General features: G+C 42.6%; 3 protein-coding genes across 3 annotated transcripts; 1 reads left to right on the forward strand and 2 right to left on the reverse strand.

Moving 5' to 3' along the window:
• The first annotated feature begins 486 nt into the window (after positions 1-486).
• Positions 487-5,258, forward strand: LOC148077515 (chaperone Ric-8A-like). Its single transcript, XM_087794168.1, has 13 exons — positions 487-592; positions 668-715; positions 967-984; positions 1,407-1,496; positions 1,563-2,164; positions 2,654-2,789; positions 2,878-3,066; positions 3,177-3,271; positions 3,463-3,613; positions 3,731-3,826; positions 4,043-4,187; positions 4,249-4,528; positions 5,007-5,258. The coding sequence occupies exons 1-13, from the start codon at positions 503-505 to the stop codon at positions 5,128-5,130; spliced, it is 2,064 nt and encodes a 687-aa protein (XP_087650294.1). The 5' UTR covers positions 487-502; the 3' UTR covers positions 5,131-5,258.
• Positions 5,259-5,370: 112 nt separating this feature from the next.
• On the reverse strand, positions 5,371-9,467 carry irf3 (interferon regulatory factor 3). The gene is made up of 11 exons (XM_087794169.1): positions 9,363-9,467; positions 8,722-8,887; positions 7,455-7,626; positions 7,064-7,137; positions 6,936-6,981; positions 6,816-6,881; positions 6,511-6,750; positions 6,342-6,432; positions 5,978-6,267; positions 5,794-5,915; positions 5,371-5,727 (listed from the first exon to the last, which is right to left on the reverse strand). Exons 2-11 carry the CDS (start codon positions 8,884-8,886, stop codon positions 5,614-5,616), a joined length of 1,380 nt encoding a protein of 459 aa, XP_087650295.1. The 5' UTR covers position 8,887; positions 9,363-9,467; the 3' UTR covers positions 5,371-5,613.
• Positions 9,468-9,947: 480 nt separating this feature from the next.
• Positions 9,948-27,330, reverse strand: prr12a (proline rich 12a). The gene is made up of 15 exons (XM_087794170.1): positions 26,339-27,330; positions 24,618-24,775; positions 22,443-22,604; positions 17,503-22,208; positions 17,095-17,319; positions 16,111-16,783; positions 15,528-16,012; positions 15,334-15,450; positions 14,737-14,870; positions 13,810-14,267; positions 12,974-13,093; positions 12,762-12,859; positions 12,502-12,633; positions 11,636-11,731; positions 9,948-11,197 (listed from the first exon to the last, which is right to left on the reverse strand). The coding sequence occupies exons 1-15, from the start codon at positions 26,419-26,421 to the stop codon at positions 11,063-11,065; spliced, it is 7,782 nt and encodes a 2,593-aa protein (XP_087650296.1). The 5' UTR covers positions 26,422-27,330; the 3' UTR covers positions 9,948-11,062.
• Positions 27,331-27,633: the final 303 nt, after the last annotated feature.

Here is a 27,633-nt window from a genome sequence, read left to right on the forward strand (position 1 = left end):
AAATAAAAGAGTGACTGGGATTTATAACACAAAGCTTGAAAACCTGTTAGAGGCCAGAGAGTCAGCACAGACATGTCAGCTTAGAGTCCATTAGTGGATTATAAACTCCAACGCATCTCTCCTGGATTAAATGGAGATTGGAGGGGAGAGTTGGGTTTAGCCTATGCATATGACTGAGTGCATATGAACTGAACAAACTGAAAGGTAGAGGACAAGATCCTACATACCTGGACAAGAAAACAACAACGTGCGAGTGTAGACGGACAAAGTGAATAACTCAAGGTAAGGCTCCAAAACTGAAACACACTTGTTGAATTTGTCATGTTATTTGTGTCAAGTAATACAGATCTTTTAAAATAAAACACCAATGTTTCTTCTTTTAATTGTATTTCATATATCTTTTTTTGTGACAGTATTTATTGTTGTTTTACTTTTGGCGGTTGTGAGAAGAAAACTTTAATTTTTTATGGCTTTAACGAATGTTGCTTTGTGTGAGGGAAGCATGGACGTGGATGTGGAAGGGATTATTCGCTGCATTAGACAGGCTGATGAAAATGGTCTTCTGGATAAACTGCAGCAGTTTAACAACGAGGTAACTCCACGTGGACTTTACATCACATGAAAGTCATAACTCACGACAGGTAACGTCTACCGCTCTCTCCTGCAGTTTGCTCAGTGCTTCTTCTTCGATGTAGAAGAGAGGGACAAAAGAAAAGTAGGTTTGACGTGAATAATTCTTTAACTCTCTCTGCTTTGCAAACCTCTGACATCCATGTCACCAAATTCTTCATTCAAACTCACTCCATCTCTTCCAACTCTCTTCTCACTTTCTCTCCATGGTTAGAGTTCCTGCTGTATTAATCTTCTACACTGCAACAACTTCTCAATGCTTTCATTGACATCAAATAACAATTCTTACCCTTCATTAACTGTTTTTCTCCTGCTGCCCTGTGAACTCTACTACAGCAAAAGAAACTGGAAGAGGTACTTTTTATAATGACTTATCCTGATATATACCGTAGATATATGAATTATGGAGCATATTATCCCTCTTACACCCTGCCTCCTCATACAAGGGGATTATTTGTATCACTCTTACCAACATTTCCCTTTTTTATTACCTATTAGCGAATGATAGGCTTCCTGCGCCATCATTTTTAAGAAAGAAACCAGTTAATGCATGTAAAATAAAGTTTGATGACACACAGTAAAAGTATGCATAATTAAATATGTGTATTTTTGAAAAACAATTCTGTACAGATAAAAAGTTTAGTTTTTATAACTGCTAAGTCAAAAATCCTCCGAAAAACATGTATTTGAGGCACAAATGCTAAGCTCTGAATTTAGACTCTGGTATCCAGGAGTAACTGCAGTACCATTAAAACGTCCTGTGCTTCGTGTATTAGTTCAGGAGGAGTAAAGTGAAGGAGAGTTCTGATTCTGACTCAGACTGTGATGAATTTGAGCCAGTTGATCGAAGCCTCATCCTGCGACAGGTAAAGACATCTTCAATTATTTCTATAAATGCAATTTTTAAGGCTTTTTTCTGTGCTTGCCTTCAGACCTTAGCTGTTGTCCTTGTGAGGTTCATAAGATCCGAGGTCACATGTCTTCTCTTGAGAGTGTCTCTACGGACCTTGAGGATTCTCTCAAGGGACAAGAAGGTTCTGGGGCCCTTGGTGACGGACGAGGCTCTCCTGACTCTGGCCAAGCTGGCTGGTCTCTCCAGCCGTGATGAGTGTGGTGAAGCCAGTGACCCCGATTCTGATTTTTACAACAACATCATCTCTTCTCTCACTAAAGTGACCGAGTGTCACAGCGACGAGGCGGAGAGCGTTGCCGAACCCTGTGAACCGTGTGAAGAAGAAGCGCTTGTGTTTGATGATGACGCCAAGAGCGACTCCAGCGTGGCCAACAGCGGCGAGTTAGAGAGCATGACCTTGTTTGAAAGCCACAGGCCGAGCATCAATGAAATGCATAAGGACAACCTCCATCACAAAGTGTTGGAACGAGGGAGGAAGGACCGACGAGAGAGCAAGATGGATGATGGCGACGAGGGGGAGGAAGAACCAGGAGAAGAGGCTCAAAGGAAAGAGGCTCTGAAAGTGCTGTGTAATGTGGTTTATAACAGCAGCTGGGCTCAGGAGCGGTTCAGCTCTCTCAGGTGGGATATCATCAAGCACATGTTCTGCTCTGTGTTTATGTCACCACTTTAACAGATTTAACCGGCACTCACACTTTATATCAGTTGAAGTGGTAGAAAATTTGAATTCACAATTAAAACGACAATACATACATTCTAAAATATTGTTTTTGGCACCACCATGTGTCAGAGTAGTGCAACTGCAACGTCATAACTTTTCCAAACAAGTCTTTCAGCTCCTCATGAAATAAAACCGTCTCTGACCCATTGCTGTAAAACTGTTTAGTGGTCACATGACACACACAGACTCTGTGGTTACTAGTGAAGAGCGTCATAAAAATGATAGCTTGAGAGTTTAACTACATGAGTCATGACTGTCAGACCACTCGTAAGAGTAACAGTTACAACTTTTAAATGATACAAATGTATTTGCATTTAGTTTTTACTCAGATTATGTTTTACAGTCTCCACAAGATGCAAGACATTTAACTGGTTGTGAATTTCCAACAGCCTCATGAGTGGCCTGAGAGAGCGTCTCCTCTCCAGCACCGGCTGCTCGCCGCTCTCCAGCATTCAATTCTATGAGCTGAGACTCATGTTCCTGGTCACTGCTCTACGACCAGAGCTCAGCACTCAGCTGCAGCAGGTAACCAACACCTGAAGAGTGAACTTTAAATCTGCAGGAGGATGAAAAATGAATGGCATTGAAGGTGTGAATGTCCTTCCACCACCAGGAGGGGGGAGTCTCCATCCTCACTGCAGCTCTGGAGAACACTCTGGAGGTCCAGTGGAAGGAGCCAAATCATTGTGTGTTGAGTCCAGCAGAACTGCCTATTTCCCTGGAAGTTTCTCAGCAGGCTGTTGAGATACTGAAGATCCTCTTCAACATTACCCACAGCAGCCACGGGAAAGAGCCGAGTGATGTGAGTCAACATTTGTGAGGCAGAAAGATAGAAGGGTAGATTCGTCTGAGATTTACGCTAATGTTATTATTACTCACATAATGTATTTGTGTTAATCGATTTACCTTCAGGCTGACGCGGCACTATACCGACACCTGGTGGCCATTTTGCGGCTGTGCCTGTTGAGGAAGTGTACACTGGAGGAGGACACTGATGAACTGCAGGGGTGAGCACCAGACCCAAATGAAAAAAACAATTTTAGATTGTCGATTCACACACTGTGATGGTTGTTCTAACTCAATGTGTTGTACATATATTATTAATATGGCTCCGACTCGATCTCATGATCTCAAAGAGACTGATTTTCTATTGTTTCAATTTAACCAATAAAAAATTGTGATGCTATTTTTCAATCAGCCACACTGTCAACCTGTTGTCAGCGATCCCTCTCCAGTGTCTGGACGTGCTGGTCGTGGTGCCTCTGGAGAGCAGCTCTGAGCAGCACCAGGGCGTCAACATGGACTGTGTCCACATCCTGCTGATGTTCATGGAAAGAAGACTTGAGGCGGTACGGATGTGTCTTCTTTCACGAGATCACCGTTAATAATCAACAGTTGGTGATGGTTGTTTTTTTTGATGAAGCCAGCAGCTGATGGTGTCTCCTGCTTGTCTCTTGCCTCCACAGGGAGATAAGGTCAAGGAGAAACTGACGCCAATCCTCAACCTCCTGACCGAGAGCTGCCGCGCTCACAAAGAGACGCGCCACTACATCAGGAATCATGTAACGATAAGACTTGTCGTCTCTCTGAAGAAAGAATGAATGAATTTCATGTTTATGTTCATATGGTGACCTATAAGGTCGCCAGTCTTTAATATAAGATAAGGAACATAGATGATCAATGTCAACAATAATACTGATGCTTACAGTAACAGTAAAATGAGGACCAGAAGGAACACATTGTTTGCCAGCTTTGATTGTTTGTCACTCCTGCCCTAGATCCTGCCTCCACTGAGAGACGTGTCACAGCGTCCAGAGGAAGGTTCCACAGTGAAGAGCCGTCTGATTCGTCTCATGACCCACCTGGACACGGACGTCAAACACTGTGCGGCCGACCTCATTTTTGTCCTCTGCAAGGAGAACGGTAACACTGCTGTCTCACCCATCACCAGGCGCCTGACTCACCCATCTGGTCTTACACCCAGTGAGGCGCTTCGTCAAGTACACCGGCTACGGTAACGCGGCCGGACTGCTGGCCACCAGGGGGCTTCTGGGCGGACAGAGGACCAGGAGTTCCACCGCAGACACCAAGTACTCCAGTGACTCGGACTCGGACACGGAGGAGTACCTCCAGATGAGAAGCCGAATCAATCCGGTGACGGGGCGAGTGGAGGAAGAGCAGCCGGACCCTATGGAGGGAATGACGGAGGAGGAGAAGGAGGAGGAGGCCAAGAGGCTGATCATGCTCTTCAACAAGCTGTCCAGGTCAGTGGTGACACTGAAATTTGACATTAAAGTGGGACAAATGTAAAAACGCTCCTGACTCACGTTTTAACTGTTGAAGTCTTCCTCTCCGAGATGCAGTAAGTCCCTCATCATGACCATATTTTAAGTCATTACTTTATAAAGTTCTCCCTCATCTGAAATCTCAGCAAACGAGAGGTTACGAGAGTGGAGTCCAGTATGTGGTAATAATGGCTTAACTCCTCCTATAGCTGTAATCACTCCACGCTTTGTTTATACAACGAGTCCCTTGGAGATGGAGACTTCCTGGATTGTTGATGTGCAGGGACAAACCTCAATGTTTTAACCAATCACAGCAGAGTGGGTGTGGTTATAGATAGATACAGAGTTTTGTACAAACAGACACATACTGATGAGTCTAATAGAGTTACAAGATCCATTTAAATCAACACATTAGTTGACCTTCAACAATTTAACATAACCACCTTCAATCTCGCAGAGACAACATCATTCAGCCAATGGGAGTGGACGCGGAGGGGAAGCTGGTCCCCATGTCTGGACTGGATGCTGGGGTCACTGACGATGCTGAGGCTGAGCCAGATGAAGACGGAGGGTCCGACTGACTGACCTCGTTACTTCCCCGATATCTGTCTCAAATATTCCCTTGAATTAAAGGTTCTATTGATAGTAGAAGTTAACATTTCAACTTGAAAATAAAAATCCTGCTAACTTGCAACTACATTTTATGTTTGTGAATGATACACGTGTACGTGTGTGTGTGTGTGTGGGGGGGGGGCACATTTCCAGGGATGAGTCCTGGAGTATGAGCTGAACAAAGTGGATGAACAGACATACAAACCAGATCACAAAATTACCTTTACTATAGATTTTAACACGACAATCCGGTGACATCTAGTGGTTAACCCTGCTAATAAATCTTGATTTCCATTTGATTTAAGATTAGCAACCATTATATCCTGAAGTTAAAATCCCTCCTCTGGTTCAATTCTCGAAACGGAAATAATTATGAAGGAATAATTAAGAGCAGCAAAATTACTTAACCTCTAGAATTGATGCATTTAAGTGTTTTTTTTCTGCCAAAAACATCAAAGTATTTCCATCATTTCATCCAGTGATAGCTGCAGTTCCATAGACTTCAGGGAGGAGGCGCCAACTTCCAAAGCCAAGTTCTTGAGTAACTCCATCGAAGTGAAAACCACCTGAAAGACGTTTATTCTTCAGCATCACTTCTTTAGGAAGGATTGAAAGAGTACGAACGGAGTCACCTCCACTGTGACGAGCTTCTTGAACCAGCCCCTGTTGTCTGGATCGGGCCACTTCTCTCCGAGGCAGAGGAACAAGGAGCAGGGATAACACTCCCCTTCTCCGGCGATGAAGCCTTTTAACCCTGAAGAGGCAGGAGAGTTAACGACACACGCAGACACAAGCAAGGACAGCGCTTAAGTTTACTTTCGATAAACTCCTTGATGTGGTAGAGGGGCTGCTGGCTGTGTTTGGAGACCTCCTGCGGCTGTCGGCTCGGGTCGGACTTTGACAGGCTCCAGAAGGCTTTGGTTTCACCGCGCCGCCGTCCACAGATGACATTGTTCAACAACCTTATCTCCAAACCGACACCCAGCTTGTCCAAAATGTTCTGGGTCATGTGGGCTTGTTTTTGATCGAACATGGCTCCAGGACTGGGCAGAGAGACCAAAGTGAGGCCCGATTCAGGATCCACGTCTGGACCGCGTTGCTCAGGCCTGGAGTGGAGACAGAATGGTTAAGAATTTTCTTTTTAGTTGTGTATTCTTCTTTATCCTCTATTCATTTCCACCTGTACACCAAACAGAATCCAGCTTCATTTTCCACCAGCTGCTCGAACACCTTCTTCCCTTTGTACAGGACAATTATTTGGAATTGGGTTTCTGCGGAGGCGAAACAAACGCGCTGTAACAACCCATACATTTATGTTATTACATGTTTGGACGAGCGACTTTACTTACTGAACTGATCGCCATTGATGGTTTCTTTAAAAGTGTCGCTGATCTGCATCCCCCACTGCTCGTCGCCGGGTCCTCCCACTGCCCCCCCGATCGCAGGTTGCCCGGGCGACACAGCCTCACTGATGGCATCCTGGAATGTTAGTGGAAACTGCGGTTGCTGGGGCGACGCCTGAGCACCAATCACGGAGTGATTTTGTAGCTGCTGTTGCTCAGCAAGACGCTCGGAGTCATCTGGGCTCCCTGCGAAAAAAGTTCAGACTTCTGAGCAAAAGAAGCCGTTTTCTTTTCTTGTTGCATGTTTGTACCTGTTGGGGGCCCAAGATCGAGCCCCTGTAGAGACAACTGGAGAATGTCGGGTTCGTACACGGTTTCTAACAAGGAAGAAGAGTTTACTTCATGTCATGTTTAAAACACTCGGAACACACCTTGTTGTGGAAGGAAGAGCTCGCTATAGTCTTCGACATGTTGGGTCTGAAAACAGATGCACAGATTTGGTTTCTGACACGGAAAAAGGTCCAAAAACACAAACAAACATGTTCTTTAAAACACTCACTTCTTGAACAGGAAGAGGATACTCCCCAAACATAACCGGCTCCGCTCCATTATTTGAAGCAGGCGACAAGTTCACTGTAGAAAAAACGCACACAATTCATTTTTTGAACAATGTGAGGAAACGGATTACCTGAAGAAAGCAACACAAATGTAAACTTATCAGGGTTTAAGGATACAAAAAATCCCCTTAGGAACCATTTGGTCAAATGCTTTTGGTACAGACTATGAAATAAAAGTCGGAGGTTTGTATTCATCTTTTAGATAAGATGAGACACACCTCACAACAATAACTCGTAGCTAGCTCGTTTCACCCGACAGTAGGGTAGTTCGGCAACAGTTTTCAACCATTATCTGATAAAATAATAACTTTAAAGCTTGTGAAAGTTCCTCACCACTCTGTGTTGAATCTGCAGGCCAGCGATAGACTTTGTGTGGGTTCACATCTACGTTCTTGCTGTCATTTTTCACCTTGAAGCCTTTGACTCGGAGGACGCTGCGGAAATTCCTCTTCCAGATGGAGGGGTCTCCGTGCGCTTGTCCGTTACCACTGACCTCCGCCCAGGCCTCGGGTACCGGAGAGAAAGGCAGTTAGTATATATTTTTTTGGTGTCGATCCAAATCAACATGGCAAAGGATCTGTGTTGGTTAGAAGCCATTCAAGTTTGTCACAATTTTGCAAGTATACTGAACCACCAATTTAAGTCTCTAACAAATCTCGACATGTAATATATTTCACAAATTGTGTTCGTAGTTTTACATTTTAACCAAAAATAAACAAAGCATGCGAGTATTACAACCTTTTTTGCCATGTTAGAAAATACTTTCGTGAAAAAGGAGAAATGAATATCTCAATTGTTTTAAAGACTTGGACTGAGGTTGAGATTTTGCATCCTGTGTGACACAGTGACTGCCAACAAATGTTACTACAGGTAAGTGAGTAAGTAAGTAAATGTTATTTCTGAAGCGCCTTTCTAGACCAGGGTCATAAAGTGCTTTAACGATCAAAAAACAATACACAGTTAAAATAAATACTTTAAAAGATCAAGACACATAAGACGGTATCTGTGTCTGTTCCGGTTCCTGCATCTTATAAATAATGAAGTTGAATTGAATTAAGTAGTGGGCATAACAACCACTGGCATGAAACTCTGATGGCACTGAGCATCATCTTCAGTAAAAAAATTCAACCACACTGCAGGACGGACGGACTGTGTACTAATGTCTATTGTTGTTGATATATTTATCATTACTTTACTCTTTGTTGTGTTGATTTCATTTTATGCGTTTTTATATGATAAATATTATAATATAATCATAATCGTTTTATTCAATGTATTATTATTTTTAGTCTTCAATTAATGGGCATTTATTTTTAGTCTTTTTTTTATGAAATTGCTGTGACAACTTAAATTACCCAAATGCAAGACTTTACAAAAAAATATGTTTTGCTTTAATTTAAGATCCAAGCAACGTATTTCTCTCAATTCACAGGGAATGGAATGACACTTGAAAACTATGTTATGTTTATTCATTCAATCAACTTCTGTGTTGCTTGGACTGGAGTAAACTGGAGTAAACTGGATTACCCAGAGGAGATCCACGCAAGCATGTTCGACCTGAGACCGGCCAGCATCGACCATCGCCGCTGAGAGATCTCACCTTGAAGACGAGAACATCGGTGTCAGTGGAGTCGTGTCTCAGCGCGTGTTTCCAGGGGATGCAGAACTCGGTTTTCTCTGGATTCGTCCAACGGACTCCAGGAAACATTTGGCTGTCGATCTGCTGCCGCAGCCAGGGGATGAACAGCTGCCGGTGATGGGACATCCTTGGAAAACACAGTTTTTTTTAAATGTTCAGTGTGACATACAAACAAGACAATACCAGTCAGCTGCTGTTGCAACACAACAAAGATGGCGTCTACTCAGTCAATCTCTACATTTTTTCGCACATTTGATCTAATCTAATAGATTATTTACGTCATCTTTATTTGCCAATTTACATACTTCTTTGTAAAATAATTGTGGTATTTTCAGTATACAATATAAAACCATATAAGCGTTATTATTATCGTGTTGATGCAACATAAGGTTTACCAGCTACTATCTCCATTTTATCATACGTGAATATTTCATATATTAACTTATACATCGTTCCATGTTTGTCATATAAACATCCATTCACCTGGTCTTGCAACTCAGCAAATACACGAGTGCTAACTATTTATAGCTGCTAACGTCGAGCAGCCAAAGACGGCGAACATGGCGGTTGACAAATTGTGAAATAAAGAAGAGTTTGCTCACCTAAAGATCGTCTTTCAACTCTCTACTCCAGTGGTTATTGTCCGCTCGAGCTCTCATTGGAAACTCAAGCGCCTCAGTTTCGGTTTCCAAACTATGACGTCACATCTTCACGGAAGGAAATGCAGGCTCCCTATTGGCTCGTAGGATTAGGGTTTTTTTTCCGAGGTATTTTAAATAGTTTTAACGAAAACTCCCAACATATTTTCTTGCTTTAAATTCCCCTATAAAACCCATTTAAAATCCAACAAAAAACTTTGTTATAAATTAAAATTATAAATACGATATTTTGGTTCTTTACACAGGCTATAATATAACAATATATATATATATATATATATATATATATATATATATATATAATATAGGATGGAGTCTACTGACTCCAACGACGTTTTTATTTGTTCAGGCTTTTCCCTGATTTTCTGGAACTCCTGTTGTGTTAGCAGTTTTATCTTGATCTTTAAAGTATATACTTTATTGAATATTGTTTTGATTATTTAAGTGCTTTGTGACCCTGGTCTAGAAAAGCGCTATGCAAATAAAAATGACTTACTTATACTCACACTTACGACAGACATGAGTGAATCATTTTGGAAGGTTTTATTTGTTTCTCAAATACAGGAGAGTTAATGTACAGAAGGACAAAGAATTTCATCAAGAACTGTACAATATTTACAACTTAACCCCTTCCCCAATCCCCGGTGTTCATGGAAAATTAGATTGTTTTCAAAATAATTCATCGTATGAACCTACATCAAAATGATAAAAATGAAGTGACTGTTTTTAAATATTACCCATTTATACTTCCTCCCTTGTGGGAAATGACGAGACAACATTTTTTTTTTTTTTTTAAACCTTGCACCTGCATGAATGGAGGTTAAACTGAAGCACGACAACAATACAATAGATTTTCATTTTCCCCCTTCCTTATTTTACACCAACTGTATTTGATACAATAGTTCGGTCTTGACGTCAGTTCTGCGTACAGAGGGGAAGACAACTCGGATATGTGGGTTACTGGTGTATACTGAACCTGTGGATGGTTTTCAAAAGCATGAGAGGAAGGTCAGGGCAGCAGCGCAGCGCATGTGAGAGTTTAAGTTAAAAACCTCCTGATATAAATAATAAAAATGTGTTTATATATTATCACACAGTCGACCGGCGCTGCCCTCCACGTAGCACAAGATGAGAGCGTCTATTGTTACAGGCCATGGATGAGTCTGCCATCGCGCCACACTCGTATTAAAAAGCATTCTCACCATCGTCCGCTCATCTTAAAAGCCAACACTGGATGTCAAGTTTTTTCAAAAAAATAATTTATGTAAAAACTAAGCAGTAATAGTTTCTCTTTGTCCTTATGACGCACAGTTAACAAGATGCTAGTGGCTCCTCCTTTTGACTTGGCGTTCCGACTCCTCCGTTTCATCCTCACAATGGTAATCTTGACCCATTAACCCTATTCCGGGAGGGTCTGTCTTTGCACGAGCTCATTTCTTTAGCCATTGATCAACAACAAGAAAAAGAACAGTGTCCGAGGTCACAGGGTCAGACCCTGTTGTGTCCGTCACGGGCCTCAAAAAATACTCCAGAGATTCGAAGAAGGGTCGGGGGGCTGTACATCAGGTTCCGTCTCTTTCTGCTTTTTCTTTCTTTTTTTTTTAATCTTCCGCATGTGTCCTGCTTTTATCAACTTCATCAGCTCAAGCTTTGGTGCTGAGAGTGAGCAGCTCGATGAAGGAGCTGAAGAGTGTGTCCAGCCAGCTCTGGTTGGCCATACACTGCTGCACCACCTCCTCCTGGCCTGGATCCTCTGCTGCCTGTTCAATCGTGTGGGTCTGGGAGAGAAGACAACATTTGAAATGAGGGTTTGTAATAATCACATTTTAAAGTCACAGAATGAAGGCTGCACATTTCATCTTTTCTGAAGCAGGTAAATCAGATATTTGTCTGTCGACTTGTGGAGGAGTTTGATTCCTTCATTGTACATGGATACACACAGTGCATTAAAAAAATTGAAATTGATTCTGATACATTAAGTTCTGACAGTTGACCACAACAAGTCCACCCGAGGGATGATGAAGGGATGGATTGGTACATTAAAAGGCAATTTCTTTATGAATACAGAAACTAAACAAAACAAATTATATATTTTTTCACATCAATGCAATTCTCTCAAAAAAAAAAACATTTTTTAATATGAACAATAACATATTTTCTCTACCACGAGGTTTCCATCTTCCAATCATTTGATACTTGAGGTCGAGGACACGTACCTCTTTCTTGCACTGCAGGAAGGTGTGGTACTTATAATGGTGCAGGGAGTGGTAGAGACTGTAGATTCGATATGACTCAGCAGACAGTTTTAGGTCCTATGAAAAACAAAAAGAAAAATCAAAAGTGAGACCACGTTTCAATGAGATTTCATCGACTCTTAACGTCCATTAGGGATTCCAGTTTTTCTATATTTATACTTTATAACATACTTGGATACTGTGAGAGAAAGTTATAAAACCAAGAGGTCACGGAAATCCCTGTAATTAACACCTTCTTTAGCTCGTATCTGTGGAACTCCCCTGGTTGCACAACATGCTACACCATTTATGTTTAATAACTGCATGAATAGAATCCATTAATTAGGAACAGAAGGGACAACTTTTTAGCAACTCTTAATTGTTGTGAAACACTTTAGTGGTTCAGTGCATAATTAACAAAAAACTACTTAAATTGTAAAGAAAATACACAGATTCTTTTTTTTTTAGACTATTGCTAACCAAGGACAATTAAGAATATAGTTTAATATTTATATATATATATATATATATATATAACAGTATATATACTACATCATTCATACACTGATTTACTTTTCAATCACGCTAGCTTCTTAAATGTGTATTTAGGCAGAAGTTAAAATTGAGAATGAATCGAGAAAAAAGAAAGTAAAGCTCATCCCAATAACAGACACTGGGCAAATCTCACATGTTTTAGCAGCTTGTGTGTACGAAGAACTTCATTGATAATATTTACAAAATTGGATTTTTTGTCAGTCATGAATTTACCATATATACAATGTAACAAATGCAGGTGTCTCAAGACATTCATAGTCATATCTTAAGCAGGTCATCACAGGCTACGGTACCTGTGGTTTTGGCAGGGTTTTCTTCACTCTGTTGAGCGTTTTCCGATTGTATGCGTCACCGCTGAGCCGCAGCTTTACCGCTCCTGAGCCTGTTGAGTCAGTGTTCATCTGGGGGTACGCGTGCATCAACTCCTGATGTAACACAAAGGGTTTGTTTTTTTAAACCTTTTAGTCCGTTTACAAGATCAACGCTGTCCACACCACATTTTTTCTTATTTTCTAGAACAATATTTCTTTCTAGTGAAACGCGTGCAGGTTACCTGGTGCTGAGAGCCCATGCTGACTCTCCTCAACAACCTTCTCTTCTGTTCGCTGATAATGCTGTCAATCTTCCTCATTGGGGGGAGGTAAAGCTCATCTGATGGGAAAACAGAAAGATTGTTTACGTTTCCCATCCACCTGTTATAATTTCTCATTTAAAATGTGTTCACAATTTTGAAACTAGTTGATCATTGATCCGAACGGCTCTCACCATCCGTGTCCTCAAGAGCTTGTATCATGTCAGGGTCCAAGGCAGTACTGACAAGCATTTCAACGTAGCTCCTGAACATCTCCCTCATTGCACGGTTGTTGACGCCACCTTTCACAGGCACTGAAAGCACAGAAATAATATTAGGCAGATGTCACAGACTGTGTTGCCTATTAGACTTAGAGATGAGATTTTATTATTTCAGTTACGAGGGTCATATTTATGCATATTTGTGTTCACGTATTTAAATATTGTCCCTTCAGACTTGACCGCAACAAATTAATAAATGACCGAAACAGAAACATGCAATGTCACCTGACAAACATACAATATTGTAAAACCATTTTCAATCAATTCAAGTGACCATTAATTTTTGGACAGATACATACTATGTATCATGGTTTTATTTAGGGATTTTCTTTAATTAAATTATCATTTGTCTCGCCATCAGTTCAGTTCAGGAAATTGAGTTTTTCGTTTTCACATGAGGCCCCCGGTTGCGTCTTCCCTGAGCAGACCACAAAACATTGTGTTCTATAAGATTGCTAAACCTCAAGACTAAAAATTAAAACAAATAAAACATGCCAAATAACTGCGCAGCTACGAGTATGTACAGTATTTTCAAAATTGTGAGGTATTTATGATGTTGGCTAAATTATTTAAATGTTAAATGGGATGTAAACTAACACATCTTTAATGATAAGATTTTTTTTCAGAATAAAACGAAACAGTCCTATAAGGCAAATATTCAACTATTGCGTGTCTTATACATCAGTTCAGTCCACCAAGCTTTAGCTTGTATAAAGATCCTAAAACATGAAATACAAACGGACTCTTACTCTCATTCTCGCTTGCTGCTTCGTCTGAAGAGTCAGAGTCTGATGATGAGGCTACGTCATTCAGCCACTTCTTCCTTTTCTTAGGTGGAGGTTCCACCTTGACCTTGGCAGGTTTTGACTTGGGTGGACGCTCATTCTTCTCCTTCTTTTCAGTGACCTTCCTCTCCTCCCTCACCCTTGATTTTTCCGTCGTGGCTGCGCGCCTCTCCAGCCTCTCTTGTGGTGGTTGTACTCGCTTCTCTTTCTCCTTCTCTGGCTGCTGTTCCTTCTCTCTGGTTTTGGGCAAATCGGCTGAGAAATCCTTCTTCTCACATTGTTCTTTCGCTGCTGGCACCGTGGTTGTTCTGGTCTTCTCCTGTTCATTTTGGCCAGGCACAGTCAGTCTCTCTTCCTTTTCTACAGTTTTCTGTTGCGCCTGGTTTGTAGTGGGGGACACCATCCGTGGTTGGGTCTGACGTCTGCGCCACATCAGAATAAAACACCATTAAAACTTCTACTATATTATACTTAATACTTAACATTAAGTATAATACTAACTTATACTTAATACTTAACAGGCCACAGTTCACTATCAAGTCACCACTAAAACTAAAAAAACAAACTAGTATTAGGTGTGCAAAGAGCCGCAAACATCCATGTCTAATTTCTTATCGTTATTGTCGCAATTATTCTTAAAATACGAGATGTGCTATAAAGCTTTATAACAATTTCATGAAATGGCTTCAAAATGCAGGTTTCCTACCTTAATTCTATGAACTTAAACAGATAATTTAATTACTGTAGAATGGTGCTCAGCATTTGTTGAATTAACATGGAAGAATTGCATAAAACATTTTAATTATTGTGATCATAATTATTATTACAAAATGATGTGATTCACTCATGTGTAATTAAAAAAAATATCTTCCAATCTTATCAAACATCTACCTGAGGGCAGGTGTCGCTCTCCGCCATGGTCTTCTCGAGCAGACTCTGACGAAGTCCTTCTTGTTGACATTCTCCAGAAATTTAACGTAGATTCTCTGGTAGCGTTTCTTTGCATCCCCGAAGTAGCCAAGATACTACACAAAGAACAGATAATGAAAATGTTAGTCTGGAAACAAACAAGCAAGTTCTGAAGTGACATTTCTTAAATCGGTCAATGAATGATCATTGGTAGGTAGGTATACATGTCTATAGATGGTTGAAAACTTAAATAACTAATTTAATGTCAACCTTTTTAAGTTTAAACAAATATTTTTAAAGCACTTTATTCTTATTTCACTTGAGAAATTGCTAAATTTGTTCATCAGGATCACAAATAAAACATTGTTACTAAGAAAACTACATTTAGTTGTCAGCCCAAATAAAACATGTTCAACATATGAACCCGTTATAAAACGTGACAAAACACAACCACTGATGACCACAATCGAAGTGTGAATCATTTTAAAAGTCAAACAACGGCTGCAAAGTGGCTGTTTCAGTAGGAGCAGGAAGCAGAGTGAAGGTTAGCATCTGTGGTTAGTTTCAGGTTGAACTCACATTGCTTGTGGCACAAAACTGTCTTTGACCATCTTTGATCTCTGGGCTGAACTTCTGCAGCAGCGCTTTCTGCACTCTCCAGATGGGCGGAGGCTCACGACCTGTTTGCAGGGCCAGCTGTGTCAGGGTAGATTTTAAATGTCAGTTCCCAATCCAGCAGTGATCATTTACATACAAACAGAGTGAGCTCATACCTTCAGAGTCCTAATGTCTTCCACTCGTACGACAAACTCATCCCTCTCTCTGAAGATTCCCTCGCCACTACTCTCGCTCTCATCCTCCTCACTTTCTCCTGCGATGGCTGCATCCTCTTGTTTCTGAGCCAAGTGTAATGAGGTGTTCTTGGGAGGAGGGGGTTCTCGTGGAGAGGCAGGGGACTCGGGAGAATTGACAGGTGCGTCTTTTGGAGTTGAAGATGGAAGAAGATGTGTAGCATCACAAGGAGGAGGAGGAGGAGGAGGAGAGGCAGCCACAGCAGGGAGTGCTGAAGGTGACGAAGGTGAAGATTTGGCAACCACAGGACTTGAAGGACGGGAAGTCTTCTGTTGTTGCTCCTTAAGAGTTGGGGATGGCGGGATTGAAATAAGAGGCAAAGGGGAATGAGAGGGTGAAGAGGAGGAAGAAGGTGATGGAGGGGCAGAGGGAGTTGTATGTGCGACAGGAGACTCGGAATGGGGTGCTGTGGAAAAAAGTTGGCAAAGGTTTGTGCTTAGAGAAAGATCATGTTTTTGCAATTCATGAGAATAAAAATAAAGGTAACCAATTTCATATACTCACGCTCAGGTTTGGAAGCACTGAGAGTTTCCATCTCGTGTAATTTCTCCTCCATCGTGTCACACTCTCCCTCATCTTCAGAGCCACTTCTCTCCTCTTCATTCTCCTCTTGCTGACTTCCCTCCATGTCCTCCCCCTCTGGCTGGAGGATGCCCTGCTCATTTGACAGAGGATCTGGCTGTGAACTCTGCATAGCAGGCTGTGGGCTTAGCGTTGGCGGCTGCAACGATGCTGTTCCAGAGCCCTGTGTTGAATGAGTGGGAGAGGGAGGTATTGGGGTCTGGATGCTGGATGTTAACTGAGGAGTATCATATAGAGCAGAAATGGCAGAGGAGATGCTCTTCTGGAGGTCTTGATTTTTTCCAACAGAATCTTCTTCATCTGAAGAAAAGGAGGGCAGTGTTTCCAAGTTCCTCTTAAGCTCATCCTCCAAGCGCTTAGGACTAGAACAGTGACCAAGAGCTAGTCCTCCATTCCCTTCAGTGTCTCCGAAAGAAGGAGGTGGAGGAGGAGGAGGCGGTGCAGGGGACAGCGGCCGCAGACCAACAGGCTTGCACGGTAGGATTTCACTACTGTCCGACTCCATGCCAGGAGGGATATCCAGTCTCTTCCCAGTCTTGAGAAAGTCTAGGAACGCAACAAGGCCAGCCTTGGATTCTTGGTCTTTCTCATCACCCTGAAAGTGACAGAAGAGAGGATTTAGCTTTACTAAATTTGATTACTGCAACATGCGTTTTGCCCCACAATGTGAACTCACTCCATTGATCAAAATATGGCTCATACTCAACGTCAAACACACTAGGCCGTCCTAATTTATATATATTTAAACCATGTTTCAAAGATTGAGATTTTCAGTTGTAGTCAGCATGTTATTTAAAAACATTTGTTTTTAACCATGCATATATTCTTAATGAGTTAGAGACATGTTCATTCTGACTTTTTTCTATTAAAAAAAAAAGAAGTAGATTGTATAGACGGCACAATTACCCGTTCGTCCAGCACCGCTTCATCTACTCCTTCACTCATCATCCCGCCTTTTTGCTTGTTTTTGTCTTGATTCCTGGTTTGTTCAGCGCTTCCTGGAGGTCCTGGGCTTAAACCAATAGATGGAGCTGAGCCTACTGAGCCATCAGACAATGCAGGGTCTGTGCCAGACAAAGAGTCTGTCCTCAACAAGGCATCAGAGGTGGACAGGGGCACAGGTAACTTAATCTACAATGAAAGAAAGGACAGTTATCTCCCACAAATATACAAATGGACAAAGGTGTACAATAAAGTAAACAGTAATTTATAAAAAAAAAAGTAGGTGTAATAGTAGCTTCCGTTGGAATGATATTTAGTGACTACATAAAGAGTTTTTTTGTATGTTTGTATTGATTAAAGAGTTAAACTGACCTTCAACGGGGGGATGGGTTCATGTTGCTGTGATTGAGACTGGTGATGGAGTTGCTGCTGCTGGAGATGATGCATCTGTTCCTGCTCTTTTCCACTCATTTCCAAGTACATATCCTCTCTACCTCGACCTCTGCCTCTGCTTCCTCGACCCCTGCCCCTGCCCCTGCCTTCCACGTTGAAACCTCCTCCAGGTCCAACTGTTCCTCCGGCCATTTCCCCCAACATTCCACGTGGTGTGTAGGGTTCTGGCAATGGGCGAATGCGAGGTCGGCCTCTGGGTCTAGGAGGACCGTCCCTCTTGGGCCGGGTGGGTTTTCGACCCCTTTTTTTAGGGCCTTCCTGAGACGTCATGGGATGTACACCCATTGATGAGTAGCCAGAGGAATGGTAGAAATCAATGTCTCCCATGAGTGGACTTAAAGATCCGCTTCCTCCCTTTCTACAACTGGACACCAAATCTGGTAAAAGGTCTGGAAGCCTCCGACTGTTTAACCGGATGTCAGCAGGTTGGTCAGCTTTATCTTCATCATCTTCAAACTCATACTCTTGAGCATAGCTCTTCTTGGGCAGTGTGTTTGGATCCCTACGCTCTTTCAACAAGTGAAATGAACTTGATTTAAGAAGTTTCTTCGGACGCGATGAGCAAAATATAGGAGATTGCAGACCTCCAGAACCTGTCCCTGCACTTGCTCCACCTTGACCAGGGGGTAGTTTAGTTCCTGGGTTGTTGGGTCCAGCAGGATTAGGGCCCATTCCCATAGCTGAGGACTGAATTAATCCAAGTTGTTCAGTGTTAACAGTGGACGGCAGCTCATGAGCCTTTAGAGAATCAAGGTCCAGCGTCATGGTGTTGTTGCTGGTCTCTTCAAGGCCATGGCAGTATTGTTCATAACCCTGATCACCACCATGGTGACCCATCATGTCATAGCTTGATCCACCACCTCCAGATCCTCCTGCTCCCTGTCCAGCTTTTAGAGAGTCCATTCCTTCCTGCCCAGTGTGGCTGTCATTCATCTCCTCCTGTCCAGGGCCGGCTCCACCGGCACAGCTTGACTTGTAATCATCTGGACAAAACATGTCCTCCATTCCAGGGAAAAATGAGCGATCTTCCTCCTGAAGTAGTGAGTCAGGGAAACAGATGGAGGTTAGGGGTACAAAACGGTTACTTTGTTGACTCTGTTCGGCCTTCTCTACAGGGCTAACAGTGTCAAATTGGTGCTGCTCTGATCGTTGTTGGTCCAGCTGGCTATGCTGAGGAGTGAGCTGAGATGTAAGCGGCTGCTGAGGGTCAGATTGTGGTTGAGAGTGGGCTGGAGGTTGAGAGGGTAGGTGGTGGGGGTGTGTCGTCTGTTGCTGCGAGTGGGCTTGATTATGAGGGTGGTGGGAGTGCGTTTGTTGATGCTGAGAGCTCGGATGAGTTGCTTGTTGGGGCTGGGAGTGATGTTGAGAAAGATGGTGCATATGAGAAGGTGTAGGCAACCCAATTTCAGGCTCAGAAAGAAATGAGTGAAGTTCTGATGCAGAGTGTTGCTGCGAGTGATGGGGTGGCCGAGACTGATGGTGGGATTGATGCTGTCGTTGATCTTGCTGTTGCTGTCTGTGGCGCTCACCGCTTACTCCACGTCCAGAACTACTCCCTCCTCCATGTCTATCTTCTGCAGCTACATCTGCGCTGGAGGTCTGTGAGAGAGATCGCTCTAGCATTTCTAATGATGACACCACAGAACTCTGCTTAACTTGGCTCTGTTCGTGTTGATGAGACGGCAGGCCATGGTTGTAATGAGCGGTTGCGACCTCAAGAGCCTGGCTCTGGAGTTGCAGTTGAAGTTGGGTGGTTTGTGATTGAGATTGAGCCTGATGTTTACTTGAACCAATCCTCCCATTAGCACTTTCCATAACAGCTTGCTGTTGGCTAATAGAGTGTTGCTGTTGGGCAAGAGAGTCTAATTTATGATGGGAATGATGTGAATGCGGGTCGTTCTTGTGGTGCTGCTGGTGCTGGTGGGAGTCCATCTTCTGGTGCGATTGATGCTGGGGGAGTGAATCTATTTTTGAGTGTTGTGAATGGTGAGAATCCATTGTATGATGCTGTTGGTGTAGACGAATGGATTCCATTTTGTGATGTTGTTGATGCTGTTGGTGAGACTCCATCTTGTGGTGAGGTTGATGTGACTCTAGTTTGTTGCGAGTTGTATGAGACAGCACCGACTGAAGAAGATGTGGAGACTGATGGGACTGGTCGGTGGCAGAGTCCATGAGCGAAGCGGTAGATTTAGAATGCTGATTTTGCACGTCTGGCGTTTTCCGTGGATAAGGAATATCAGAATGCTCTTGTGTTTTTTTCTGATGCTCCATTTGGGAGTGGGATGTCATCTGTGAATGTGATGAAACATGTTGGCCATGTGATGAGTGTTGGGCAGCAAGAGAGTGTTGACCATAAGGGTCTCCCCTTCCATAGTGTACAACTGAACTCAAACTCTCTTGATGATGGAGGTGGGAGTGCACTTGTTCAGCACTGCCTCGCCCACTAGTGTCCCTACTGTTCCCAACAGGACGTTCACTTCGTTGTTGCTGCTGTTGATGATGTTGCTGCTTCTTTAGTGACATCTCCAACTGATTGTCTAGACCAGATAGAGATGCTGCAGACCCTGCAGTACCTACTCCCGTAGAGGTGTTGGCACTGTGAGTGCGTATGACACTCTGGGGATGGTATCTTTCCTCAGACTTTGCCATATCATAGCTCAGCCCTTTAGAAGAGTCCGTGGTTGGCGGGACTGACTGGGGCTGTGCTTGTGTTGGCTGGGATGTTTGTTGGGACTGCTGTTGAGAATGGTGATGACCACCCTGAGGAGCGGGACTTGCTTGAGCCTGCAGGAGGTGCTGGATCAAGAACTCATCATCATCATCTACTTCCTCTTGGGATCTCTGTGAACCCACACCAAGCATTGGTGCATCAGATTTTGTTTTAGAGGAAGTGGAATGGTAGGATTGCGGTTGAGAGTTTTGACCTCTTGTGTCAGGGTAGCCCTGTGGTGATGCCAAAAAAGTTGGTGAGAGAACTGAGGTTATGTATTTATTGGAGCCAGCTCCACTCGGGGAGTGAGTGGCACAGGCCTGAACTGGAGAATGCAACCCTGGACGGATGATTGCCGAGTTTCCAGAAGGGGATGGACTAGAGTCTGGCATATGATAAGATCCGCCATTACCTCCTCCTCTCTCGCTGTTCATATTGTTTCCAGATCCACCTCCAGTATTTCCACTTGCTGAACCACCACTGCCACCACCTCCTGATCCTCCACTCCCTGATGAACTACTTGAACCCCTTAGAAGGGCAGGGGAATGGCCTGTGGTATTATATCCTAATGACGGACTGCCAGCTCCTCCTAAAGAGGATGGTAGTGATCCATAAGCTGAATCTGATCCATACAAGTCGGTAGAATACGATTGACTTCGACCGCCAAGACTACCATAAGCTTTTCCTGAACCACTAGAACTAAGGTCCTGGGCTTGTGGAGAACTGAAGCCTCCATAGGATTGTGATAAGTGGGAGGCTGGGGGCTGATTTGGGGAATATGACTGGGTCTGTTGTTGGGGTGGTGTCTGGCCAGTAAGAGCAGAAGTGGGTGTCTTGACAGGCGGCACTGGGGATCCATAGCCAGAGAGACAAGATTTGGAAAGAGATTGTGGTGTTGAGGTGGCTGTGGAAGGCGGCTGTTGTTGCTGAGGAGCTGAAGATGTTGGGGCGGTCTGAGGTGGGGCTTGTTGCCTGGAGGGGGCTGCACTTGAGCTAGAGGTGGGTATCGAGTTAGATGGGTGGGATCCAGGCGTGGCAGAAGACGATGACGAAGATGAAGAGGTAGATGAAGCTGAAGGGGGCGTGTGTGGAGTTCTTGATGAAGAGGCTGAACTAGCAGAAGAGTAACCACTGCTAGAACTGCTTTTTGTACCTTTACCAGCAGATGAAGAGGAGGAAGATGTGGAGGAAGAATACGCGGGTTGTATTATTGGCCGATACTGCTCTCCCCGGGAGGCGGACTTAAGGTCTGATGAGGGGCTTTGATCACCCAGTGGGCTGCATGAAAGCCCAGCGTGTCTGTGGTGTGTAGCGATCTGTTGGTATCCAGCCCCTCCACAGCTGAGGTAGTGCTGAAGGGAGTGAGCAGCAGAGGATGAGAGCTGGGGCTGGGTGGGTGTGGGCCGTTGATAATGTTTAATAACACTGTCTTGTCTGGGAACAGCCCTATCCTGCGCCGAGTTGGCCTGTGACTGAGCCTGGGCCTGTGCTGATGAGAAAACTGAGGAATTATACAGCTGGGTAGACTGGTCCTGCAGCTGCGACGACAGAAGGTTGAACTGATGGGATTGCAGGTGCCTTGCAGAAGACGCCTGGGCCGATGAGGCCCCTGTTGGATCCTGACTACCCCTGTAGGCAGCTGCACCCTGCGAGGACAAGAGTCTATCAAAACCCAGGCTTGACTGGGAAGGTGCCTTGATGTGTAGTAGGGGGTCGTGGGGAGAAAGTAGGCCATTGGATGTTGGGCTAAATGTGGGCGTGTCTTGGAGTGAAAGAGAGGCAGGAGGGAAAGAGCGACTTGAAAATGATGCTGGGTGTTGATATGCTGAGAGGGCTGAGGAGGATGGGAATGAACCAGAGCCTGGCAGGGTTCCAGAGATGAACAATTCTGGAGGAGCAGGTGTGTGCATTGCTGTTAGAAAAAGGGAGACAAATGACAAATTTATTAGAATCCACAACATTCAACAATAAATCTTATGACACAAGCTCAAAATATTAAAACCGTGTCCCTGGAAAAGACAGTTGCATGGGGAATAATTGTTGCAGCATGATAATAGGGACAAGTATTCAGCCTTTTTTAAATGTCATATTGACCGAGGGCCTGATAGAATGTCAGCTCAAGAGGGAGGATGTGATTCAGCCCCACCTGTCTGCCATGTAGGCGTTCGAAACTGTGAGAGAAGAGAGGAAGCAGAGGGTGGAGCTTGGGGACCACGAGACTCCAGGGCTGAGATCAGATTCATCACAGAAGCATCGGGTCCAGAAGGGCTTCCATGGTGTAGGCCAGTGTCAAAGAGTCCAGAGAGACCTTTGTCGAAAAAAGGAAAAGTGCAAGTTTAACATTAAATGCAGTTAATAAATATCATCTTACACAGAGGGTGGAATTAAACCACCAGTTCATGAAAAATTATTATTATGACTAATCAAAAGTTGGGCTTGGCTTCTCTGCTCAGAGGAGGGATTAATTTTTAATGTTGGTTCGAAAAACAACAAATAACTAAGTGCATCAATTGCAACCCCTTATTGTCGAATATATTTTGATACAATGATAAGTGTATTATTATTGTTATCATTATTTTCATTATTATGCATTTAATCTACCTTGGAGGGTAAATTTACACTTTAAAAAAACATCACAGATTTAACACTTGGCAAACACCTATACTTCCGTCTTCTTCTTCTAAGTCTTTTTTATAAATTGAGGAATAATTCAAATGCTGGCCTCTGTGTTTATCATGTTATGTTCTAAGGACCAATAAAATGGAAAATCAGATTAGCCATTTAAAAAAATTGACACAAATGTAATGCACATTTACCGTTTAGATGAATAAAATCCCCTTTCATTTTCTGTGATTCGTTTGGAAAATGTTTAAATGTCAAAAGATCTAACTCAAGAAGCAATGATTGACGTGATATTTAATTTCAGAAGAGAATGAATAGCTACGGAGAAACTGGTCACTAGATTTGATTATGAAGAGAAAATGCAATTTCTCAAATCTTTCCCATTAGGCTGAACAACTAGACTATAACTCATTTTAGAATTGTTCAAGTTCCGTTGCTTATCGAGTACAAAGATTGGAGCCATAATTGAATTACCAAGTAATTACATTTTTTAAGCATCAAAATGGAATAAGGTGGAAGAGCAGGCTTTGTAATTCCTAAGAAAGATTTACATCATTCAAGAAATAAGTACAAATGGTTAGTAATATTAAATAAAAACTCATGTTATTAAGTTTTATTATATTTAATACAGTTGTGAAAGGCATATATAAAATGTTTCATCATTTACAAGCTTTGTGCCAACTTTAAAAAAAAAATTGGTGGAAATTGAAATTGTCTTTAATTAGTATAATCAGCAGTTCTTATAATCTGAATTTAACAAAGCATTGAACAGCATGGTTTTGATTGAGTGCTTTTCATGCTGTGGATAGGTCTTTCAACATTTCACATGCTATTATAGGTCACAGGAATATGCACAAACTTAACATAGTCTTAAATATTTAGATTCCTTGACTTTGACATGTTATTGGACATGTTGGGCCAAACAAACAACTGCCAAATCAGGCAGACTAACAACAGATTGTAGTGCATCAACCTTGAAAATAATGGTTTTAGATATCAACTAACTGTGTGGCTGGTTTTGCAGATATACGTTTATGAAAATGAAAAGCAGGGAGATGTTAACTTTATATGATAACACAGCAGACAATTGATATACTTTTTATCTAAATGGTAGCATCATATGCAAGTATAGATTGAAATTTGCTCAGTTATTATTTTCAAAGAAAAATATATATACTGTATAATGGACGTAATCCCAATAGTCTATAAATAAACAGTATAAGCACCTGACAGCTTATGACAACGCTTAAAATAGACATTCCAAACTACAGGGAAATTCATCACTAAGCAAGTCTAGTGGCTAAACCAGTTGATCCAGGTTAACATTAGACACCCCTTTTCTTTTCTTTTTTTTTTTAGAAGTCTTCCGATTCAATTTAATATAATTGTTTTTATATTTTACAATGTCAAAAACATTTTTTTTACTTTAATTTGACTATTTAATTACCCTTTTTGTATATGCATTTAAATATATAATATAATCAAGCACCACGTTACACTTTAATAAAGTTACATTCTAACATACATTATTGTATTTTATAAATCTTCTAAATTTAATGCTTACCTGAACCACGTTATTTTTAATAATGACAGACAATTTCCAAGTCCATTATCTAATAGTTTCTTTGTAGGGAGACACATTAATTCATTTTAGGGGCCCCTGAAGGCTGCAAGACAGAAGGTATGACATTTATCTCACCCAAACTCCGTCCAGCTGCTCCCCAGGCCCCGCCTTGGCCAGAGCTCCCTGGGTGGTGATTGGTGGCATAGCCCTGCAGAGGGTGTGGGGTGGCGTATGCTTGTCGGTGAAGGAGCTCTGATTCTGGATGTGATGATCTGGAACTCCCATAGACCAGACTGGAGAAGGAACAGAGAAGGGGTGGGGGGGGTGTATAAACATCAATTTCAGGGTTAACACATGAACATTACGAGGATACTCAATGATGGTTTAAACATGAGCTTTTTTTAAGGATCGTTTCTAGAAAACTCAAGATATTTACTAAAGTTAGTTTGCAAAACTTCATTCATAACTAATGACTTAAACCAATTTAATTCATGGAAGAAAAAAAACAGACATGAAATGCAATTTAATTAGAACATTTTGATTTATTTTTTAAAAATGTTGTCCACACTGGGCTGATTATAGCATCTGTTATAGCAACTTAAATATATATGTATATCAGGTAAACATCACTTGAATTAAACAGCAATAGTGCGTGTCTGAACAGATTATGTGTTAGCAACACTGCCGCTTCCTCAGCGCGCATCTGTACACACAGAACACTCTCGATAAACTCCCTGTGGATACATTTTTATAAAGTATAAACCCATTTGTTGACTATTGTAAATATGGTTATTCAACCAGTAGAGAGTATTCCTACGGCTGCTCGGCTATTAGCGATTATGTTGATGAAGCTAACAGCTGGATGGTACACATGAACTGGCTAATACTTCATAAAAACAACACGTGTAACTTCACTGCTGAGTAAATTGTAAGTTTTATGATGTATCACCATAGCGGGTTTTAAAATACAATCGATATTTATTCGTGTGTAAAACAGGCACTGGATGTGGAAGCTAGTGGATGTTGAGTCGACAGGCCTCGGTTGACTTCCATGCAGCAGAGCGCTAGCATGGAGGCTAACACAAGGGTAACAAGAAATGCTTGCGATAGTCCAAAAGGAACGTGATCCACATCACCACCGGTGGGGGAAGATAAGAGTTTAAATGTTGAATCATTGCGACTTATAATATATAAATAACAGAGGTTTTGACAAGAACGAGAGAAGAACACGGATCATGATTCAAAAAAATTGCCTAAAACCATTCATAAACTATTGCTAATGCTCTGATGGTGATGATGTGCATCTAAATGGACCTTTAAATTCATTCTGCTTTGAGACATTTGTTCATTTTAATGCAATATGCATCTTCCCGCTTAATGCATCAATGGGTCTGTGGTTTTTGATGTCTGTCAAGGGGGCTTCTCGCTGCGTCTGTGCTTCACGCACTTCCCATCACTCCTTTAAAAAAAAATGTGTGCCTCCATCAAAAGCTTCAGGCCCTGCAGACTGTGAACAATAATTCCCGTGGACGCTCCAGACATCCCCCCTCTTCCAACACCACCCGGGTTTAGAAAAAAAAAAAGATCATCATGTCTGTCAATCACGCTCAATTATTATCCCCTTACCTTTCCCTCCCTGCACCCCGCCCACCCCCACGACACGCTCCTGTTTATAACGCTATTACTATGCAAGTGTTTGGATGACAATGCACTCCCGAAAAATGGCTCAGTGGGGCAACTATGCATGGAGGTTCCACCGACATTCTTGTTTATCCGTCTACATGAAGTGCTCGTGCACATTGTCTTCTTTTTTTTTTTGGAGGGGGTTATGGGGGGTAGGGGAGGTGGGTTCTTACCTTGCTTTTGCTGATCTCTCGTAACTCCATCCTGCTCCAGCGCCCAAATCCCCGAACCCTGTTCCCGGGTAATTCCTATCCATCTATGCGGGACAACGATGAATGCAAACCGGGAACAAGAACGTCGCAGCAGAGGAGGAGGAGGAGGTGGAGGAGGGGGGTTCGGGATCCAGTCTTTCTTGCCCTCAATATCAGGCTATTTCCTCCGGTTTCATGAGCAAGTCCTCGGGAGTGAAAAACAGCATATTGAAAGAGAAATGGTGGGGAGGAGGAGGAGAAAGCTGGATGAAAAAAAAAAAAAAAGAGGGGGGTCTACGGGGTTATAATCCAACCACCTCCCAAAAAAGCCAGCTTTGCTCCTTTTCCTGCGCGTTTTACGTTTATCATTTCGACGCGTTTAATCCAAAAGCGGGTCTGGGTCATGGTAGGGGTTGGTTGGTCGTCCGGTGATGGGCGAGTGCGCCGACAAACATTAGAATCGACCGCGTCCCTTTTTTTTCTCCCCTTCGTCTCTCCTCCCCTTTCTTTTCGGCTAGTTGTTGCTACGCTGCTAGCAGCACACGACAAAAATGCACTCGACAGGCCACGTTGGTCGCGACCATTCTTCTTCTTCTTCGTCGACGACCAGAGAAAAAGCCGCAAAATTGAATTATTATTATTATTTTTTAAGCAAATCGAAGTCGCCCCCCCTTCTCTCTCTCTGTGCTACATTAGCAACAGAAGCTAGCTGTCAGCGACGACGCATGAAAATAAAACAACCTTTTCTGTGCTGAGAATGTAGCTCCAAATATGTCCGCAGATGGATGAACACGTAAACGCAGACACTAGTCGAGTCGAGTCAGAAGTACGAATCGAGAGGGAGCCCAGAGAAGATCAAAAACAGGCCGCTTTTCATGTATGTATTTTTACCAATTTTCCTCCGGAGACGCCATTTTTGAAGGCGGCTCGCCGCTGTCCTCCCTCCCTCTCTGAGCCTCGCTCGCTGTCTGCGGTGACCTCCATTCACCAGCCCTCGCGTCGCAAAACACATTTGCACGCCTTTCTAAAAAAATTGGCCTCAATATTGGCTAAATGTGTCGCTGACGTTCAATTTTCACACGGCGAACTCTTTGGTGTCCATCAACTATTCATTTTTTTAGTTACGAATTGAGAAATATATTCTAAAAACAATCAAAAATTCAAAATAAACATGATTTTTAAAGTGCATACATCTCTTTTTTCATCCAAACCCATAATGAAACCATATTTTTTACATGTCTTTCTAAGAAAAGTGAATTAAATGACAACTTATAACT

Source organism: Callionymus lyra, chromosome 6 (assembly GCF_982586985.1).
Source record: "Callionymus lyra chromosome 6, fCalLyr1.hap1.1, whole genome shotgun sequence".
Classification (NCBI taxonomy): domain Eukaryota; kingdom Metazoa; phylum Chordata; class Actinopteri; order Syngnathiformes; family Callionymidae; genus Callionymus; species Callionymus lyra.